Raw genomic sequence first — 21,865 nt, forward strand, 5'->3', positions numbered from 1 at the left:
ACAATGCGGAAATTACAGCCTAATCCTTTATTCTATCACGGCTGGACACATGCTATTAGGGATGAGCTGTATCATGTATTGTATGGATTACTTGCACGGATTCACACCAAGGGGAAACATCAATGTCACCAAAATGCAAAAATTCTTTTGCTTTTTAATCTGAGCATTTATTGTGCCGTAGTTGTGTCAGACGAATTCAAGGTGGAGGTGGGACTGCATCAGGGATCCGCCCTGAGCCCCTTCCTGTTTGCTGTGGTAATGGATCGGCTGACAGATGAGGTGAAACTGGATTCCCCTTGGACCATGATGTTCCCAGATGATATTGTGATCTGCAGTGAAATCAGGTAGCAGATGGAGTAACAATTTGAAAGATGGAGGCACGCAGTGGAAAGGAGAGGAATGAAGATTAGCCAAAGTAAAACAGATTATATTTGCATGAATTTGAGGGGCAGTTGGGGAAGAGTGAAGCTCCAGGGAGAAGAGATAGCAAGGGTGGAGAGAGGAAGATGCACGAGATAGGCTAAGACGGAAAAAGATGACACACTGTGGCAACCCCTAATCGGGACAACCCGAAAGGAAAAGAAGAAGAAGAAGAAGTGACTACTTACTTCTAGCTTCTTGTGTGTCAGCTGGTAAAAGTTCCTGTTATGTAACGTGAACATAATTGTTTTGTAAACTTGACACACTACACAGAAGAGTGTTGTCAACAACCTTGAAAAATTTAATAAAATAACAACGCTCAAAATTGTTCAAAATCAAGCCATTCTCTCATGTCTGCTCAACAGTCGTTCAAAAACCTCAACTACGACCTGGAAAAACAGGACCCGCCGAACACATTCCGCAGCCTACTTGGTAAAGTCTATTCCGAGGTGCTGGGGACGACGGACCGTCGGAAAGCCGACTCTCAGATTCAGGAGGAGGAGTGTGGCTTTCGTCCTAGCCGTGGAACAGTGGACCAACTCTACACGCCGGCAGGGTCCTCCGGGGTGGATGGGAGTTCCCCCAATCAGTCTACATGGTTTTTTTTTTGGACTTGGAGAAGGCATTCTACTGCATCCCTCAGGGAGTCTTGCAAGGGGGTTCAGGAGTATAGCATGCCAAATCCCCTAATATGAGCTGTTGGGTCCTTGTTGGGTCAGAGTCGGGCTTGTTTCCGGTGAGGGTTGGACTCCATCAAGGCGACCCTTTGTCACCAATTTTGTTCATAACCTTAATGGGCAGAACTTCAAGGTGCAGCCAAGGCATAGAGGGGGTCCAGTTAGGTGGCCTCAGTACTGCATCATTTCTTTTTGCAGATGTGGTTCTCCTGACTTCATCAAGACGTGTTCTCCAACTCTCTCAGGAGTGGTTGCCAGGTAAGCGTGAAGCGGCTGAGGTGAGAATCAGCACCTCCAAACTGGACACCCTGGTCCTCAGTCGGAAAACTGCAGAGTGCCGTCTCCGAGCCAAGTGAGCTCCTGGAAACCTCCGTGGTGAGGTGTTCTGGACACGTCCAACCAGGAGGAGACCCCGGGTACGATCCAGGACACGCTGGAGAAATCATGTCTCTTGGCTTGCCTCGGAATGTCTTGGGATCCTCTTGGAGGAGCTGGAGGAAATGGCAGGGTCGAGGAAAGTCTGGGCTTCCCTGCTAAAACTACTTCCCTCGCAACCCAACATGGAATAAGAGGTAGAAGATGGATGGATGCTCTTCTGTCTTCTCTCCGTGACATGCATGCACTCACAGCCAACAATGAGGCGTTCTAAAGCATCTTAGCAGGCTTGGTTAGCTAGCTAGCTAGCTACCTGCAGTGCGCACCTGCGCCAAATAACCATTTAGTTCTATTTTGTTTTATGTGGAAGTTTTACAATAAACTTCAACTGAGAGTGACGAAAAAACTGCTTGAAAAAACACTCTAACAATCTATTATTTGTAGAACTGTGTGAGCAAGTCTTGTCCTTAAAGAGAAGTTATACGGTAGTCTCGCATTTCTTGACAGCAAGTGAGCAAGAACAGATGCGGAGGAATGCCAGAAAAATGCTTTAGCTTGGTTTAAAGGGGTAAAATGTTGTAAAAGAAATACATTTTTTGCCACGGTCTCCCTATAACATCTAATTTCACCCCCCCCCCCGTTATAAACGGGGGTTCGTGTGGATTGTTGTGCACCTGCGCAGGGACATATTGAAATATTTTTTTCTTCCGTGACTTATGTACTGAATTATCATCTTTGTCAAGGCAGAGCTTTTGTGACCCACCATTGAGAAACCCAACTCGTGAACTCAAGAGCTGCTTTGCGAGCTTTTCCATGAAGGCAACACACACAACACGCACACGCTGAACAGTAAACAGCAACAAGGACGAGAAGCGACAATGCCAGGCGGGCGGGCAGGCAGGGAATGTTGTGGCACGGCAAACTCTTTTGAAATGTATTCATAATCATCCTCCTATCACGCGCAGGACTATTCAAATCAAAAAACACTTGTTACTGAATAATCACCGGCGCTTTGTGGCGGCCGCGGCGAAGAATTTGTTAAAAAGATGCACTTGAGAGGCTTGTTTAAAAAAAATTACCGGTGACTGCAAGGCCGACGAGAACTTTGCGCAGGTCTCGCCAAGGTGACGCCAGCGGAGACGACAGCCAGCCGAGACTTTTGACGCTTCGTCGGCGGCGCTGGAATGCTTTTGTGAACGCCCGAATGCGGAGTTGCGCTCCCCGCGGTCGACTCGGCGCCCGCGGACCGGGTTTGTGGAAATGTGGAGACGAGGCGCTCCGATCGAACGTCGGCGAGTGAACGTCGGGGCGATGAATGAAGAGATATAAGGGGGAAAAAAAAAGCATTACGCATAAAATGATAAATTACCCATACAGGAGAATATTTACCGTTAAAGGAAAGGCGATGTGGCTTTCACATGAAATAAAATGAAAAATGGCATAAAAATAAAGATTTGGATTTTAGTGAATTTTCTCCCGGCTTTTCTGGGATTTTTTTTCCATTTATTTATCCTTTGCATATTATTTTGATGATCAACTCACCTGTTAATAATTTTTTTCAATTGATCAACATTTTTTTAACCTTCCATCCTTTTATTAAAAATTGGACATTATTTCAAATGGACAGTGACATAAATGCACAAATCTAAATTTGAAAGAGATTCAGTTAATGACTTGGTCTATAAAAAAAAGCAAAAATATTGATGATTGTGAGCAAAGTTAAATGAGGTCAAAAATCTATATCAATTAATTTGACAATCCGTTAGTAAATTCATCATTTTCATACAGCACAATACTGCTTAGAACAATATTTCTTCTGAATATCACAATATTTTAGTCACAAATATCTGACTTTTGTTTTAAATTGATTTTATTATCCTCTTTCTTGTCAAAATAGACAGTGAAAGAAAGAAATATCCCCATTTTTTTTTGGCAGCTTGGTTGTTCGTGTAAGCAATGCAGATCAGCGAGAACGACCTTTCAACCGCACAAGCCGCTGCCAAAGAAACTCAAATTAATGGAGAAGCCCTCGGGAGTTGTACGAGCAGATGAGTAATGTAAATAAATATGTAAATAAGTCATAAAATAGTGTCAATACCATTGTGAACGTTAACGATTAACTAACTCGCTAAAACGAGGATAAGGTAAAATAGTGGAGTCAATGTGTAAATAAAAGCGTAATACAGTTCGGCGTCCATGAGAATGCGAAAATTGTGTTTTTAAAAAAAAAGAAAAAGGATCTCAACAAGGTGATTTTGGTATTGTTTAGGTCTTCGTAAAAAAAAATCCCTTGTTAAATGTTACTAAGGCCAAGTTGACTTTAGCTGACTGTCTTGAAATCAATCGATAACCGCGCACTGCTTTTTCCTCTCTCTTTTTTTTAATGATTATTATTCTTTCTCATTTTGCAACCTTGAAGCATTTTCTTCCCATTTCCTCTGAAAAGCAAAAGCAATTAAGTTTAGCTGGAATGTGGCCGTGTCGCCGTCCTCAATCCGGAATGGTCGATCAGGTTCAGAACGTGCCTCGACAATGGCTGACTAACAAATAATTACATTTCAGAGAAGTGACGGTTCCTAATATTGTGACCTTAATCATGGGGAACAGCGCGATGGTGACCCCTAGTGGCCGAAAGCTGCTATTGTTCATCAAATTGTCGCATTTCGAGTGTTGTGCATTGCACGGTGGGATAATTGATCTACAAACATTTCCATCCATTCATCCATTATCTGAACTACTTATCCTCACAAAGGCTGTGCAACCAGTCCAGGGTGTGCCCCACATCCTACTAACATTTGATTTTTTTTTCTCAAATGAATATGCTAAAATGATGCAGGTCGTTAGTCATGTTTCCCCCCCAATTTGCATTTTGTAATTTTTATAAATTCTAACATATTTTTAACTATTTTTTTTACTTCACGTGATTTTTTGCAATGGCGCGCGCGCACACACACACACACACACACCACACACACACACACACTTATGTACATATATATGTATACATTATATATAAATATTAATTTATCACTGTCCATCAAGCCAGCTATCGCAATACTAATACCATATAATTTGGCTCTATGAGGGGAAATTATTACATATAGATGTTATAAAAATCTTAATCAGTATTTTATCCTTTACAATCTTATTTTTCAATAGTTATTTATGGTCCTACAATAAATAATTAATGAATAGTAAACTAAAAATGTGATTTGATCAGGTGATACATTAGTTGATAAATGTAAAAATAAAATAAAAACATGAAAAATATATTAATATTTATCCCCATCTAGCCAAATCAGGTAACTGAACTGTTCTATACACACACACACACACACACACACACCACACACACACACACACACACACACACACACACACCACACACACACACACACACACGTACACATGTATACAACTAAAAATTATATATATATATATACACACATACACACATACACACACGCATCGATTTTCCAAGCCGCTTATGTATGTGTGTGTATAGATAGAGAGATAAAGTATGTACTGTATATAGATATATATAGATACACACAATATTTTGTTTTCTTCTCAAGCAACACAAGGAGAAAATGAGTGAAGACGAATGTTTTTCATAGTTTGTTATTAGTAGTATAGAATTAAGACACTGACAACTTGTTGCTTATCGTTTCATGAAATTGAATTCACGATTGTCTGCACCCACATGTCATTTACTGTATAAATGTATATATTGTTAACAGAATATTCATTGTTCGGACAAAAGATGCCAGCGAGGCCATATGGAGGGCGCTCGCCCATCACGTTGTGGTTAAATATTGTCCCAACGTTTGCCGTGGGCCTTCTGTTGTTTTCACCCGAGCACTCGGCCAATTGTGGCCCGCCATTATTGACCATGTAATTAAAAGTACTTTAAGGTGTAACGCGCTGTAACGTGCACACGCGCGCCGCCATCTGTCACCGCTGCAGCAGATAAGCGGATGAAGGAGAGGACGGTCGGCACGTCATCAGCGTCGTCATTTCTTCTGGTGTACGTTAATTCTCCACGTATACTAAAACGCACTTGGATACATTTATGATTTACGATTACAAAATGTGACACGACTACTAGTTAAAAACAATTACTGTACCTTCACGTCTCTGTTGTCTTGCATCCATGGTAACAAGTACAACAAGTACAAAATGTGACATAAATAACAATTAGGAAACTTATTTTATATTACTTATTAAATTGGGGATATTTTACATTTTTAAAAAATGGTGCATTTATTTGTACTTATTGTGTATATTCATGTCTTGTATATATTTTTAATTAACATTTGTACTAGTATTTTAATTATTAGATTAATTTAAGATATTTTGTTGACCCAATTTAGTTATATGAAAGGAAAATATTTAAAATGTATGAAACCGTAATTATTATATTGTCTGTAGCATTTAAAATATTTTTGACAGAAGGATAAATTTGTCTTGTTTTCCATTATGTGTTCACTCGTGTCCCATCATTTTTTTTAGTTTATCACAATTATTTTAGGTTTATCTGGAACAGTTCAATTTCCTGATTTGGCCAGATAGGGATAAATATTAATATATTAGCTGATTTTTATATTTATCAAATAATATATCAACTGATCAAATCACATTTTTAGTTTAATATTCAGTAATTATTTATTGTAGGAGCATAAATACCTTTTGAAAAGTAAGAATGTAAAACGGACATTTTTGCCTGGTGTCAAGAAATTCCATTTTATTTCTCATCAGTCAAATAGGAACTATAACTAAAAACGGACTTTCCGATAGGAAATGAATGGCGGTTCACTCTCTACGATATTTTGACTTTTATTGCAAAAAGTGCAGAGAAAACAAAACAAAAAGTAGCCAATTATTTACAGCCGCTGCATACAGGCATCGAACAACAGCCGCGCTCACGCCCACCCGCCCGCAACATCCCCGGAACTCAGTCGTCTTGTGCGGGCGACTTGGGCCTACCTCGATCTAGGGGACCGACTGCAAGGTGTCGCGTGCGTTACGGCAACCCCGGGGCACCCATGAAGACCGTGTCGATGGGGGGCAGCGAGGAGACCAGGTCCCGCACGTCGGCACGCTGCTGGGAAAGCGAAGTGCCCTGGGAGGAGAACGGCGACGATGAGACGCTGTACATGCAGGGGGCCGAGCCTGGCGGATGACACAGGAGACGGGTTGACAAGACCCACATTTTGTTCGACTTGGTGCTGATCCTACTGTTGTCCCATTGCTCGCTGAAGTCATGTTTCCATCAAACAATCATCACTGGCGTGTCATGACTTTTCACTCACTAACCCCCATAAGTAAACTACTAAGCAAGGAACTGACTAACTAATTAAACAGCTTTTAAGCTAACTAAAGAAAATTATGCTGACTGACTGAGCTCTGTAAGTAACAAAAGCTAACTAACAACCCCAAACTCACAGATTACTGTAGCTAGCAAACAAAACTAACTAGCTAAATGAAATTAGTAGTTCAGCCAACAAATGAATTAAATAATCAACATCAGTAACCTATTAAGCAAGGAATTAACTAACTAAAGCATAACAGCAACAAACTCAAATTCCTCAACTAAGTACTGTAGCTAACGACTGTCCTTTAAAACAAACAAATGCTAAGAACTGTAACAAACACAAAAACAAAACTTCATACTAAGTTGTCTAATGTGTAACTACAGTAATTACATAAAAATCAATAAGCAAATGCTAACCAACTCTTGTATGTTATTGGTGGAGGCTAGAGCTATCATGAGCTACCATTATGTCGCTCACCTGTCGCGTTTTGCACGTCATTGTAGAAGGTTGCGTTTTTCGCGGTGGGCCGGTCAAGGATGTTCAGCGGGTCATGGACGTCGGAGTACGGCGAGCGCAGGAGGAGGAGTGGGCTACTAACGCTGCTGATGACAGATACGTGCTGCTCCACCACCGGCGCCAACCGCTGGCTGTCCTCGTAGCTTCCGTTTCCGTAATAAGCTGTGGCTGGAGGCCCCCAAATAACCCCCAAAAATTTATGCTATTATAATTTCAATAAAGTCCCAATTTTATAGAATGATGAAAAGGAACATTCTGATATTAAAAGTGTATTTAAAAATGAAGTGGATCTTTTCTAGTGAATGCAGTTATAATTTAGCCATATAAAAATGGGAAGAAGTGCTCCATCCATCCATCCATCCATCCATCCATCCATCCATCCATCCATCCATCTTTTACCGCTTTTCCAGGTGCACAGACTTCCGTTTACCCAGCCACTTCATCCAGCTCATAGTCTCTCCAGCGTGTCCTGGGTCGTCCTCGGGGTCTCTTTCCGGTGGGACATGCCCAGAACACCTCACCAGGGAGGCGTCCAGGAGGCATCAGAATCAGATGTCCCAGCCATCTCCTCTGGCTCTTCTCAATGCGGAGGAGCAGCAACAACTCGACACTGAGCCCCTACCAGATGACCGAGCTTCTCACCCTGAAAAACGGAACCACCACCCCAGTCTGAAATCCAAAGGCCCTGTCCCCAATGTCCGCATTATATTGCAAATGCGTGTCAACCAGGACAGCCCCACAACATCCATAGCTCTTAGGACCTCTGGGTGAATCTCATCCACCCCCGGGGCCTTGCCATTGAGGAGCTTTTTAACAACCTCGGTGACCTCAACTCCAGAGATAGAAAAGCCTCAGAGAACCCAGACTCTGCTTCCTCCTGGGAAGCCATGTATGTGGAATTGAGGAGGTCTTCGACTATATTCTCCCCACCGACTAACAACGTCCCGAGTTGAAGTCAACAGCACCCCATCCTCACTATACACAGCTTTGACAGTACACCGATTCCCCCTCCTGAAATGCCGGACGGTGAGACCAGAATTTCCTTGAAGCCATCTTGAAGTCGTTTTTCCAGTGTTTCACCGAACCCCTCCTACACGCGGGTTTTTGCATCGGAAACCACCAAAGCTGCGTTCCGCCTGGCCAGCCTGTATTCATCAGCTGCCTTTGGATTCCTAAAGGCCAAAAAGGCCCGATAGGACTCCTTCTTCAGCTTGACAGCATCTCTTGTTGTTGGTGTTCACCAACATGTTCGGGGGTTGCCGCCACGACAGGCACCGACTATCTTAACACCACAGCACCGGTCGGCTCTCTGAGGAATCCAAAAACGGTGGGTACGCTAAACTGTTTGGTGCATAGGCTCAAACAATACCCGGGATCCATCCCCACACCCAAAGGCGGATGGAGGCTACCATCTCATCCACTGGCGTAAAAACATTAATTAATTGGAGCCTCTAAATTGCCCCTCGGGTTGATTGTGAGTGCGACTGTTGGTAGTCTCAATGTGCCCTCCGATTGGCTGGCAACCATACATGTATCCGGCTTCCTGCTCGAATAGGCTCCAGCGCTCCTGCGACCCTTATGAGGATAAGTGGCTCACATAATGGATGGATGGATGAAAATTGTAAACGTATGGGATTAAAGTATCTTTTTGTAATGAAGGGATAATTTTAAAATTACAAAAAAAAAAGAATGAAGTGCCAAGTGCAAATGTCTAAAAATTCCAGTTCCCGTATTGCTACGCTCACCGTTTTGTCCCGCAGTTGAGTAAGTTTGTCCCGCAACCTCGCCGTCACCGCCCGTGTGGTTTAGTCCAAAGCCGAATCCATCGGCGGCATCCAAGATGTGAGCTTCGAGCCTGGGATCACTCGAGATGGTGTCCGGTCCGCAGCCGTATCCGGAAGCAAGCCGAGCGGAAGAGACGTAAGGAGACGCCGGGCAGGGCGGACCAACGCCGGAACCGCACGAGAAGTGATGGCCGTCTCCGTACAAGACTTCTTTGGCGGCAGGCGGCTGCTGGTCTTCGAAAGCGGTGTAACGACACAGCTGGTAGGCCAACGATGACGACTGAACGCAAGATGCGAAAGTGCTCTCCGTCTCGGGCCTCAACACACAAGAAATGTAATCTCACCAGATTAAAATCGGGATTAGCCAAAAGAAAGTATGGTTTGAATCTCACAATAACATTTTCGGCCTTCCCTATTATGTGCAGATATTTCTCCAGATTCTTTGAATCTATTAACTCAGCCTTTCGGGATTGCTCCTTTTAAACCCGATCATGAAACCCACCAATCTGTTCAACGTTCCAAACGTTTTTTTTCCCCCTTTCTTTGAACATTCTTTCAACTTTCCCAAGTATTTTTTTGCCTGTGTCACAACTTTTTATGAAAGCAAAATTACATCTTGAATCTCACAATATTAGCAATAATATTAACAGAATGATATTGTGATATTCTGTCTGATTTTTCTTCCTTATAGTCATTATATTACGAGAAGACAAAGAAATAAATAAATCAATAAATAAACAAACAAACAAATATAATAATTTTGACTGTAAAAAAAAATGAAGCTTTTTATTTGGAGGGGAATGTATTATTACAAGATAAATTGCAATCTTTTAGAATAACAATGTCATTTTAGGAAAAAAGAATTTGCAATATTGTATGAGTTCAAACAATTAGAGTTAAATCAAAATATTATGCAAGTAAAGATATGTTTATTTGTGAAAAAAATGAATCATGTTAAGAGAATAATAATAATCATAATTTGGGATTGAGTTTTAAAATCAAGAATGAAATTGTTTCATTAGAATAGTCGTAATCTAACAAGTAGTGAAACAGACTATGCCTTTAAAAAAATGTTCTAAATAATATTACTTCTTCCCAAAAATGTTTTCTTTGCTAAAAAAAAAATAATGAATATCACTTATGTCTCCCCTCAAAACCCCCCCCCCCAAAAATAATAATACTAAGAGAATGATGTTGTGATATTACGTCAACAACGAAAAACATTATACAACCGGAATAAATTTTGACTGTAAAAAAAGAAGCTTTTTATTTGGAGGGGAATATAGTATTACAAGATAAATTGCAATCTTTTAGAATAAAAATGTCATTTTAGGAGAAAAATACACTGGGAAAAAAATTTTGCAATATTGTATGAGTCCAAACAATCAGAGTTAATAAAAATATTATGCAATTAAAGGTATGTTTATTTGCAAAAAGAAGTTGGAATCATGTGAAGAGAATAATAATAATAATAATTTGGGATTGAGTTTTAAAATCAAGAATGAAATTGTTTCATTAGAATTGTCTTAATCTAACAAGTTGTGAAACATAGACTACACCTTTGAAAAAAAATTCGAAACAATAAATAATAAATATTACTTCTTCCCCAAAATATTTTTCTTTTTTGCTAAAAAAATTATGAATGTGTTTCTTTCGGCGTCGGCACAGCGTGTCATCTCAGATAAACACATATATATGTTTGGCACAATTTTTACCCCGGATGCCCTCACGTCCAGGGGAGTGGAGGCCCCAGCGGGAGACGAACCCACAACCCCTGGTTTACCAAACCAGTGCTCTAACCACTGACCTACGAGGCCTCTTACAAAAAAAAAAAATATGAATAATATCAATATATAATATCTCCCTTCAAAATCTCCAAAAAAAAAAAAAAAAAAAATAGGACAATATATAATATATAGCTGAATAAATATGCAACACTTATTTTTCCTACTCTTTGCACTTGGGCTCGAATACTCATTTGCATAGCAAATTGAAGACTTTAATCTGACCTGAGTGCAGGCTGGTAGGTGGAAGCGGACGGAGGGAAGTACGCCGAGCAGGGGTACGAGTTGTCCGGGAAGGCGGTGCAAGGGTTGGGCTGGCTCACAGAGCTCAACGCGGAGGGGTATGAGGACGAGGAACAAGTCGGGACTCGGGGCCCCTGGTTGATGACGGAGCCTCGGTGCACCAGTGCTGCCGGAGAGATCGGGGGCGTCATGACGGAAGCGCACGATTCTGTCAGACCACCTGGAAAAAGAGAAACCAGTCTTTATTTTTATTTTCTCAGCTTGGGAACCGGGGTCTCCAAAGTGTGGCTCGGGGGACAGTCGGCCCATAGCTTGATTTTTATCAGCCTGGTGAACAAGAGATGAGAGATTTGACGACAGATTTGAGTCATTTTATTAGTCTTTGTTGGTGAAATCTTGTCAGCAGTGAGTTTCAAACAAAGACTTGTGAAGACTTTGCAATAGGAATGCAGGAACTCGCCCAAACTCACAAATGTACCTCGTGCCAGTGTAGGGGAAAAACAATGATGACACCATAGTTTTAGGAATTTCGGTTGGACTGGACTGCCAGCACCTTTTGTCAGTCCAATCACACGGTGGGTAGAATTTCAACCAACATACGCGTAGAGACTTCGACCTGAATGACCTTGAATGCCTCGGCCATTGTGACAGACATCGATTGTGTTGTTTTTCATGGAAACACTTTTTTTGTATCAATATACCTGGACCAGGAAAGCAGACAGAATCTGTCTCTGGGTAGACGTTGACGTGCATCTCCACCACTCGCTGCCTATTGGCCGACAGAGACATGGAGTCACCCTGTAGTGAGGACTCGCTCTTCACCGATTGGTCGACGAGGGCTGACCCGACGGCCTTGTTGCGATTGGCTAAGAAGCAGGAACTAGGAGATGCTAAAAAGGCTGCTTTACTGGCACCTGAAAGAGCAAAACATTGTCAATTATAAATGTAAGCAATTATTTTAAAAATAAATGTTACAATCATGTGTAAAAGAACAGGGAAATGAGATTGTGTGCTTGCCTGCTTTTTTCATGTGTTTGTCCAGAAGATTCTGCAGGTCCTGCTCCTTGTCGTTGTTGAACTGTGTTTCCAGCGCGAGCAGGATGTACTCGTCCAGAAGCATCCGGATCAGGTGGAAGGAACCTAAATACACGCCACATAGTTATGTACTCAACTGCAAATGGGTTGGACGCTTCTATTTTTTTTTTGGGGTGGGGGGGGGGGGAATAATATGAAATGAAACGATATCCATCCGTCCATTTCTTTAGTTGCTTATCCTCACGAGGGTCGAGGGAGTGCTGGAGCTTATCCCAGCTGTCAGGAGGCAGGGTACACCCTGAACTGGTTGCCTTCCAATCGCAAGGCTCAAATAAACAAACAACCAGTCACACTCACACCTGTGGACAATTTAAGAGTCCAATTTAATTAAATAACTAATTATAATATAACATATATGTACAGTACATACAATATATATATATATTATTATATTTTATTATTTTTTATATTATATAGAATTCAATATAATATAATATAATAACTAATAACCTGCCACTTATGTTTTAGGAAGAAACCGGAGTACCCAGAGAAAACCCACGCAGACAGGAGGACAACATGCAAACCGCACACAGATGAGGCCAGGATTCGAATCCCAGTCCTCAATACCGTGAGGCAGACAGGCACTAACCAGTCTGTCATCGTTACTGCCAAAATTAAAATACGAAAGTAATAATATCTTGTTCAATAAACTAACAAAATTAACTCATCCAAAAATAGCCAGCACAGTTGCGCGTTCGGTGAGGGCGTTGACCTCACACTCCCGCGATCCTTGTGAGAATAAGCGGCTAATGAAATGGATGGATGGATGGATGGATGGATTGAAAAACCAAGCACGTCACCTGAATTTGCTGCCTTTGCCCACCAGGGGGTCACGTCAGATGGCACGGGAGTGCGCACGAGCGGGTCGTGTTTATCCACACGCCGTGTTTGAACAGTGAGCACACGACCCCGAGATAAGACTTGTTTAATCATTACGTTTTATGGCTCGATTGTTCAAATGCGCCGGCAGCTTTGTGTAAAGAAGAACGCGGCCGCAAAACGGAGCCCCTGAATGATTAATCCTAATAATCGCCGCGTCGGAGTCGGCCGAGCTCACCGAAGCTGGCGGCGTTGTTGAGCGTCAGGTTGTGCATCACGCGCGCGCCGAAGAAGCTCCAGCGCAGCAAGAAGTCCTGAGCTCGCTTCTTGACCGAGCGGCCGCTCTGCTTGCCCGGCTGACGAAACGCCACAAGAGAAACACGTTTTGGATGGTCGCGAGGTGCTGTGATAGCCATCTCTCATAACCTCACATGTAAAAAACAAGCAAACTGTCACTTAGAAAAAAAAACTCCACCCGTCTCAAACTATTCTCACATACTCTGACTACAGAAAACACACAACACAAAAAAAAATTCACACATTAAACACACACACAGAGCAGTCAGCACCAAGACCTTGACAACTTTGTGCTCCACCACGGTGTCCAACCACTCGATAAACGACTCCACGGTGGCGTTCTTCCTCAGGAGCTCCTTCAGCTCCTTGAAGACGGCGATGGCCTCATCTGCCAGAAACATGATTCTCGTCGGCACGGACAAGAACGAACGTCTGGCGGTAGAAACCTCGCCAAGGTCAACACAGCCTCATCTTGAGCAATTCGCGGCGACTGACAAAAACGACGATTGTGTAGTTCCCTTGGTGGTGGTGATGATAATGAGGACTCGAACGAAGATGTGCTTCCCGGTGGAGGTCATATCGAAAACATGCTATAAACATTCTTAGTAAATGCTTAATAAATTTGATGGAGGTAATGTTAATACTAAATCCTGGTTCTAAACGTAGGGTTCTCGGTCCAGGCAATTGCAAAAACTTACTGTATGTCAAATGTCCTTAACACATTGGTGTTAAACTAATTTTTGTCGCAGACCACATTATGGTTACGGTTTCGCCCCAGAGGGCCGTTATAACTGAAAGAATAAAAATCCTTAATCGCCTCATCATATTTACACATTAAATTGATCTAGTTTTGGAATCAGAACTAAAGGGTATAAAGTGTAAGGTAGGTTTGTTTATTGATGTTTGTTCACACAAAAATGCTTTTAATATCGCAATGTTATCGGTTATAATATGACAATTAGAAATTTTTGTATAGATTTGAATAAGAATCATGGAAGTTGAAACGCATGATTTTCCTTCGCAGACCACATAAAATCATGCAGCGGGCCGGAGCTGGTCCCAGGGCCTCGAGTTTGACACATGTGCTTTAGCAGCTATCAAAAGTATAAAATACAGAAAAGGACATCCTTTAAACCTGCTTAAGTGAAATAATGAGGATTAAAACTCAGCATTACATTTTCAGTGAGGTAGTATTATTACTGAAGACCCCCCCCATAAACATTACATCTTTAAAACAAATATTTTCATAATAATAACTTCCTTGGTGAAGTTATCAAAGATCGTACATGCACCGGAAGTATAACTTTCTTGTGGGAAGTCATATTGAAAACTTGATATAAAGATAAAGGAAGTACAGTGATGCCTCGGTTCTTGACCACAATCCGCTTCAGAAAACGGTTCCAAAAGTGAATTGTTCGAAAACCGAATTGGTGTTTCCCATTACAATGAGTGGAAAAAGAAATAATGCGTTCCAACCCTAAAAAAATCAGGCTTTTAAAGCATTTTTTTAGCTTTTCCTGATCATAAACTGCATAGTAGAAATACATGTATAGTTGAAATACTTTATATAATAAAATCATTTAAGAAATATAATTATTTTTGCTTAAAATGTATGCTTCAGTAGTAGAATAGGCTAGGCTGGGAGTGCATTGCCGTATCTGTAGCGACTCGGCCACCAGCCTTGTAAACTTTTTTTAACAAAAGTCCAGAATAACTTTAAACGAGCAACTTGCATTCTTTGGAGCCATGATTGGAGGTTAATACGGTAGTCCTCGATGAGAAGAAAAAACTACCGGGACACGGCTTTGTACAAAGGCTGCGTTTTACAGAATAACTAAAGTGTGCTGGTTGCGCCGCCCGCCTTATGTCATTTGGGGGCGTTCGCCTACCGACTTCCGTTCGAAAACAGAAGCAAAAAAATCTACAAATTTTCGTTCGAAAATGTGGACGTTCGAAAGCGGAGGCTTTATTGTAGTGTATACGCATAATCGCTTGATAATTGCCCACACTCTCCTCGGTGGAGTAATATTCAAGAGGCGCTGCCCAGGGGAAGTAATCGGTCAAACTCACAGTCGGAGTACGCGTCGCGTAATTGGTCGGCGTTGGCGTTGATGCTGAGCAGCGAATGGAGGCTGATGCTATTCAGGTCCACGTTGTCCATATCTGTCACCATGTTGCTCACGACGCTTTGGTCGAACAGCGCCGGACGGGCGATCTGCAGAGGTGACGTGGTCACATTTATAGATGGACGTCCCGTGAAGCGCACTAGCACGTCGCTGCGACATGCCGACATGTCCGCCATATTCGATGGAGTCTACTGGGTCTGTAATAAGTCTGCTACTCGGGACGAGTACTTTATCTCAGGACTCAAATCTTCTCTTGAGACTAGAGCCTAACGCCGAGACAAGACTCATCTCTTGGGACAGGAACCTTCACTTAAGACGAAACCATTCTTTTGTGACTAGTAACTTTTCTCAAGACTAAAATCCTTTTAGTCACCAAACAATTGTGCTGTGACTAGTACTGTCACTTGGTACTTGAACCTTCTGTTTGGATTCTATAGGTACTCTCCCTTGTGATGAAAACGATTTATTGGGACTAGAATCTTTTTTTTAGAACTAGAACCTTCACTTGTGACTAGAAAATCCACTTGGGAATTGACCATTTTCTTGTGACTAGGAACTTCTCTCCTTGGCACTTGAAACCTAACTAACCTTCCCTGAGGACTAGGCTAGTACCTTCTCTCATACAATATGACTGAGGCTAATGTATGGCAGGTCCAGGCCGACCTGCCCTGTTTTCCAAAAAGCTTATCCTCACAAGGGTCTCAGGAGTGCTAAAGCCTATCCCAGCTAACTCTGTTTATGACGGCAGTAAACCCTCATTTACAGCGGGTGCTACATTCCACAAAATACTGACTGTAAATGAAATCCCCGAAGTAGTGATCAATCATTTATAACATTATGATATAAATTTAGGAGGTTCATACGTTACACGCAATTCAATGCGAATTAGTGAAACTGCACTTCAGAGAGGTGCAGGTATTTTGCTTGTCCCCTTGAGGTTATCATCCGCACGGGCAACGCAATCACAAGAGTACTGGAATGGCCTGCTTGAGAGTGACGTCAACGGCAGCCATTGCGGGCATGGCATGAGCAGGCGATACGAGCAATTTGATGACTTACCAAATGCATGCCTTGCGCATACAGTACACATTATTTCGTTCCCCAATCCCAAATGACCTGTGAGTAATTGCTGCAAATTTAAATCATTTACCATATGAAGCTAACTGCAACAAAGACGGCGGACAAGTACGTAACTGCATCGTAATGTCCTTTGAAACAAACTGCGATATAGCGAGGAAGTCCTGAATACGCCTGTGACAGTAAATGGATGCCAGGGTACCTGCGCCAGGTGCAAGAAGGACGTCTGCCGCTTGAGGGAAGACACGAAGCGACGGGCGATGGGCAGCTTCTTGGCCACAAGGCATTGTGGGAGATTGTCCAGGGAAGAGGCCAGCCACAGCTCCCAGTGCTTGGCAAAGCTGCAGATATCTGCTAGCAGGCTAACAGATGTTTAACACAGCATAATTATTATTTCTCAACATACATATACATGGATAGATATATACAAATGTGTGTATAAAGTCTCTCACTGTAATGTAAAGACAACATTGTACTACAGCTAGATATTTTGAGATGGTACTTAAATCAAGTGTCTGTTCCACGTAGATAACAACTTGAGTCTTTAAACGATGGTCATTAAATCCAAATAATAATACGTTGTTACAGTAAAGAAGAAGAAGCGAACCTTTCAGGCATCTCTTGCATCGTGGCGGGAATAAGAACGTCAGTCAAAACCTGAACACATGTGAAAATAAAGGCAGTTAGCAGGTCTGAGTTTTGAGATTTTAATCTGTACTCGGACCACCCTGTGTGGAGTTTGCATACCTGTCAACTCCTACGGTTTAGCCGTAGTTCATACGGTTTTTGTGGTGAATCTTACGTATACGGCCGTATATCACAAATCATACGGATTCTGAAAATTTGCGTTTGCTTTTGCCCAGAATGGTGCTAGTCTACTCTATTGTGGGGAAAACCCAAACCTTCGGGACTTCCAAACGTAGCCTTCATCGAAGATTTTTGCCGCAGCAGGCATGATGTTAAGCGCAGCGGCAAATGTTGATTTAGATTAGCAAAATACTTTTCATTTCCGTTAACTTTCCAGTAAATCCTCGGACTGGATCGAGCACCGCCGAGTCGGACACCTCACCACGGGAAACGTGGAGGCTGCCTCTCGGCTACCTGTCACAATCGATCAAATCGTTAACGATACGCTATTGGTGACGCTGAGCTATCGAGATAGGAGCTATACGGGGATATTACTTGGCTGCAACAAAAAATGAGTGCCATTTTTTTATCTTGACTTTGATCATTTGTGGCTCAAATTAATTTGACTTAGCTCGTAGCTAATGTAGCATGCATGCTTCCTAGTTAGCCGCCTGGGCCTCATTACAAATACATGGGATTCTTGTAGCTGACATTGTAACTCTCTTGCTAACATTCTAGCTCATGGTCGTGTTTTTATGACAGCTGACAATAATATAATTGAATGCTGTGTTTTCACCAAGGGACTCATATCTATGTTAAGATAGACGTTCCATTTACTAAGATTGAGAATGGCATCATAGTAACAATAACTAATGTCAGTGAGTTCATCTATAGCTTATTGTTCGCCTTATCATACAGATCAGCTCCTTCCTCATCCACTAAAAATAAGGAATTGATCGCCGGCATTCAGTAGATATGTAATCATTCAAAACATTTTTCTTTCCCCATCACTGATTCTCTTTGGTGAATCTCTCATACAAATATCAGCGGTATTGTAGCCTGGCTGATAAATAGACATCTTTTTTTGTCGTTCTACTGAGTAGAATTAGACATTAACTTCAGATATTTTCATTATGGAGATCTACAATAAAAATCATTGAAAAACTTTGTGGTTTTTCCCTCCATTATTTTGACGTATAATTTGCTTCGGTTTGTTATAAGGATTTTTTTTGGTAGTCTATACAGGAGGCCCCGTAGCTCAGTGGTTAGAGCACTGGTTTGGTAAACCAGGGGTTGTGGGTTCGTATCCATTCCCTGAGAAGGGTTGCGTCAGGAAGGGCATCCAGCGTAAAAATTGTGCCAAACATATATGTGCGTTCATCTGAGATGACACGCTGTGGCGACCCCGAAAGGGACGAGCCGAAAGAAACTTACTTATACAGGTTGGCGCTCTGAAAAGTTGACAGGTATGAGTTTGGATGTTCTGCCCATCCCACCTTGCTTGGGAATGACTGCAGTAGTGTAGCCGGTGGTGGCTTACCTTGTACAAAATGGAGTCGCAAACGCACAAGATGTCCACCAGCAGCGGGTTGTCCAGAAGGGGCAGCAGGTGGTCTGGCATGCCCTGCCAGAAGTGCAGCAGGAAGTTCTGGATCTGGAAGAATCCAAAGAACACCCGTCACTGGTGCGCGACCATTTGGTGGGCTGTTGCGCGGAGGTGAGGGTGGTCCGGGGCCTCACCTCGTCAAAGTTGACATTGATGGCGTTGTCCAGGATGCACTGGCAGTGTGTTTTGTACATCACGATCAGCGTGTCCACCTTCAAAAAGACACAATTATTATAATTGTGAATGCTATCAAGTAGCGCTGTTCAAAGGTCAATCGCTAATTTTCCATTTTAGGAATGTTTTTTTTAGTATCACATTTACGAGAGCACCACCTGTCACTCTCTGACAAATTAAAGGTTGCGTTAATATTTTACGATAACGCCATCTTGAAATGATTGTATGGTGAAACAAATGTGATGGACTTGCCACCGTGACACAATCAGAATGATCTTTTCCTGGCCAAGTATGTTAAAAACACACCAGCAATTTGGTACAGGGTACTCGGAGTTACTGTGAGAACATTTTCATTCAGGACATAAATATAGATAATCAGCGAATGACAGCTAGCTAGCATCACAGATGACAGCTAACTAGGTAACTAACATAGCTAAATTTGATTCCAGCAGAGAATTAGCTTCTCATTTTCTGTGAAATTACTCATTTTACTTTTAGATGACATCTGGATTTTATTTAGCAATAGTTTTATTAATAATTAGCCATGTACATTCAATTGTAAAAAGTTTTTTACCCAACAAATAATGAATTTTCCAATACGGTGATAACAGCGATTATGTTTTTGCCCACAGTGATCAAACCTTCAGAATCATTATCCTATACCTCTTATTATTATTATTATTTTATGACCCACGTCTGTTTTTTTTTCTTATTATTATAATTTTTTTCTTTTCTTTTTTTTTTTTTTTTTTACTACTGACCTTTTCCCTGGAGATGTTTCCCTGCAGAAGGAGGTGCTGAGCACTGGGAAATTCCGGAAGCAGCGTTCCCGTTTTGGAGCTGAGCGAGTATTTCCTGGTGAAGCCTCCCTTCGCACACATCGGCAACATTCACCGGCGTATTAATGACGACGACAAGTGAGGAATCTTAAATGTGCGCACTCCATAAAAGATATCACTTTAGTATTGTTTTAGTAAGAAGAGCTGAGAAGATATTACCTCATTCTTCATTTTACTCCCAGAAAATCTGTCAAAGGAAAATCATCACGGCAGGAATTGTAAAGGTTGATGTTAAAATTATGACTCACATAAAATGGAACTGCTTCGGTGAGTGAGTGTGGAATATTTCAGTACTGAGTCAAGTACCTGGTCAAACCTTTCCCAGAGTAGACAGAGTGATAATAAGCGCTGCTCTCTTTGATACCGATGCCGTAGTAGTGATACCTGTGATGTAATACCAGTATCAGTAACTAAAAATAATTATTAGTATTTTTTCAATTATGATTATCAATGAGAAATATGAAGGTTTAAAAGTGGCTCCTACTTGGAATGGCCCCTGGTCCCCAGTCGCCGAGTGGTGAGGAGAGGGAATTTCTGTCGGATCGTCTGATTGGTTCAAATAAAACACAATTGGATGACATCATGGAAGCAAAAATACAATGCTAATAATCCCAGCAACGCCACTGAGTGGCAATATAGCTCAAATATGAAATGGCTTGCCCAGTGTACACAAAGGGTGAGTAGTTTTACTTTATTTTACATTTACAATGTGTTTACTTTGTTGCTGTTATTCTTTTTATCACCGTTAATAATAATAATGTTAATAATGTTTCCTGTAGAAGAGTGAATAATGGTTTTATTGTCGCTGTCCAATATAAGTCTTGTAAGTCCAAATACGGCCAATTTTTTTCACAAATCGAGACTGATGTTCAGTCCCCTAGTGGTTTGTTATTTTTTTTTTGTCACTAACTATTACTAATATTTGTTAACTGTTTGTATGCTGGTAAAAAAATATGTATATATATATGTAGTGTTTTAAATGTATCCATGACCAAGATATAAAACTGAATCAGTAATAGCAGTTTCAGAAAAAAATAATAAATCAGCCCTCGCTGCCAATTTCACCAATCCATATGAAATTAGGTGGAAAGGAGACACACAAAAGGACACTTGCCGCAAAAAAAAATAATTAAATGCACCGGACACCACTTTTACTGAAACAGATGAAATTAGGTGAACATGTCTATCATGACAGAATGCACACAAAAAAATTTCTTAATGACCATAATTCAACAGCAAGGTGATCGTTTTGGTATCAAGCAGTCATTTTCGGCTATTGACTGGTGACCCATCCAGGGTGTACCGCTCCAATACTTAGCCGCTATAAGCTCTGGCTCAACCCAACGAGGGGCGAGTTGTGGTGAAAATAGGATGGGTTCCAAGTAAATTAAAGAATAAATAATAAAAAACGTACTTTTCCAAAAGTGGCAGCACAGGCGGGCTCCAATTTAATTTTCCTACAGAAGTCCAGGTAGTGAGCGTAGAGGATGCAGCGGGGAAGGCACACTCCCTCACACACAATGTAGTTCTCCTCCAGCCTGGTAGGGGGTGGTGGAGGGGTCAAGGTTCACCATAGCAATCAATGCCTCCAAAATCAAAATGATCAATATTTCTAATATAAAAGTGCTCACCACTGCAGCGTGAGCTCCGTGAGCTTCTTCTTTTCCTTGTTCATTTTGTTTAGGCTTTTTTTGGGGGAGGCCAGGCTCGCGATGGCACTCGGGTCCTGATCCGGATCCCGGTCTTCGTCTGACGAAGCCATTTCGTTACTGTCCTCCGCCTCTAACGATACACAATATGAACACATCCATACCCAGATTATGAATGATGATTATGAGCATTTTCCTTTAACAATAAACAATTGAAATCTTGAATCATATTTTAGCTCACCCGGCGAGTGGAAAGAGTTCATTATTTTGTCTGGCAAGCAATTAATTTATTTTTATTTTACACACAATCAAATCTCATAATCTCTTTATTATTATTTAATTTATTAAATTTATTATTTCAGACTGGCTGACAACCACTTCAGGGTGTACCCCGCCTTCTCCCTGTTGACGGCTGGGATAGTCTCCAGCACGCCCCGCGACC

At 41.6% G+C, this 21,865-nt stretch overlaps 1 protein-coding gene across 5 annotated transcripts in view; it reads right to left on the reverse strand.

Annotated features, from left to right (window-relative positions):
• rfx6 (regulatory factor X, 6) overlaps positions 1–21,865 on the reverse strand; it is a 23,528-nt gene continuing 1,663 nt past the window's right edge. For 2 of the 5 annotated variants that reach the window (XM_061813185.1, XM_061813187.1), the window contains exons 3-22: positions 21,406–21,556; positions 21,189–21,312; positions 20,259–20,320; positions 20,081–20,158; positions 19,934–19,961; positions 19,697–19,804; positions 18,896–18,973; positions 18,696–18,809; positions 17,136–17,185; positions 16,731–16,890; positions 15,396–15,540; positions 13,604–13,713; positions 13,267–13,384; positions 12,132–12,254; positions 11,816–12,028; positions 11,097–11,334; positions 9,049–9,404; positions 7,265–7,471; positions 6,459–6,594; positions 1–329 (exon numbers count right to left, since the gene is read on the reverse strand). In XM_061813185.1, coding sequence (XP_061669169.1) covers positions 197–329; positions 6,459–6,594; positions 7,265–7,471; positions 9,049–9,404; positions 11,097–11,334; positions 11,816–12,028; positions 12,132–12,254; positions 13,267–13,384; positions 13,604–13,713; positions 15,396–15,540; positions 16,731–16,890; positions 17,136–17,185; positions 18,696–18,809; positions 18,896–18,973; positions 19,697–19,804; positions 19,934–19,961; positions 20,081–20,158; positions 20,259–20,320; positions 21,189–21,312; positions 21,406–21,556 — 2,732 coding nt within the window. In that variant the 3' untranslated portion in view covers positions 1–196. Of the gene's footprint in view, positions 330–6,161; positions 6,645–7,264; positions 7,472–9,048; positions 9,405–11,096; positions 11,335–11,815; positions 12,029–12,131; positions 12,255–13,266; positions 13,385–13,603; positions 13,714–15,395; positions 15,541–16,730; positions 16,891–17,135; positions 17,186–18,695; positions 18,810–18,895; positions 18,974–19,696; positions 19,805–19,933; positions 19,962–20,080; positions 20,159–20,258; positions 20,321–21,188; positions 21,313–21,405; positions 21,557–21,865 lie in introns of those variants that run through there. The other 3 variants (XM_061813188.1, XM_061813189.1, XM_061813190.1) reach the window with 3 other exon arrangements.

Source organism: Syngnathoides biaculeatus, chromosome 23 (assembly GCF_019802595.1).
Source record: "Syngnathoides biaculeatus isolate LvHL_M chromosome 23, ASM1980259v1, whole genome shotgun sequence".
NCBI lineage: Eukaryota > Metazoa > Chordata > Actinopteri > Syngnathiformes > Syngnathidae > Syngnathoides > Syngnathoides biaculeatus.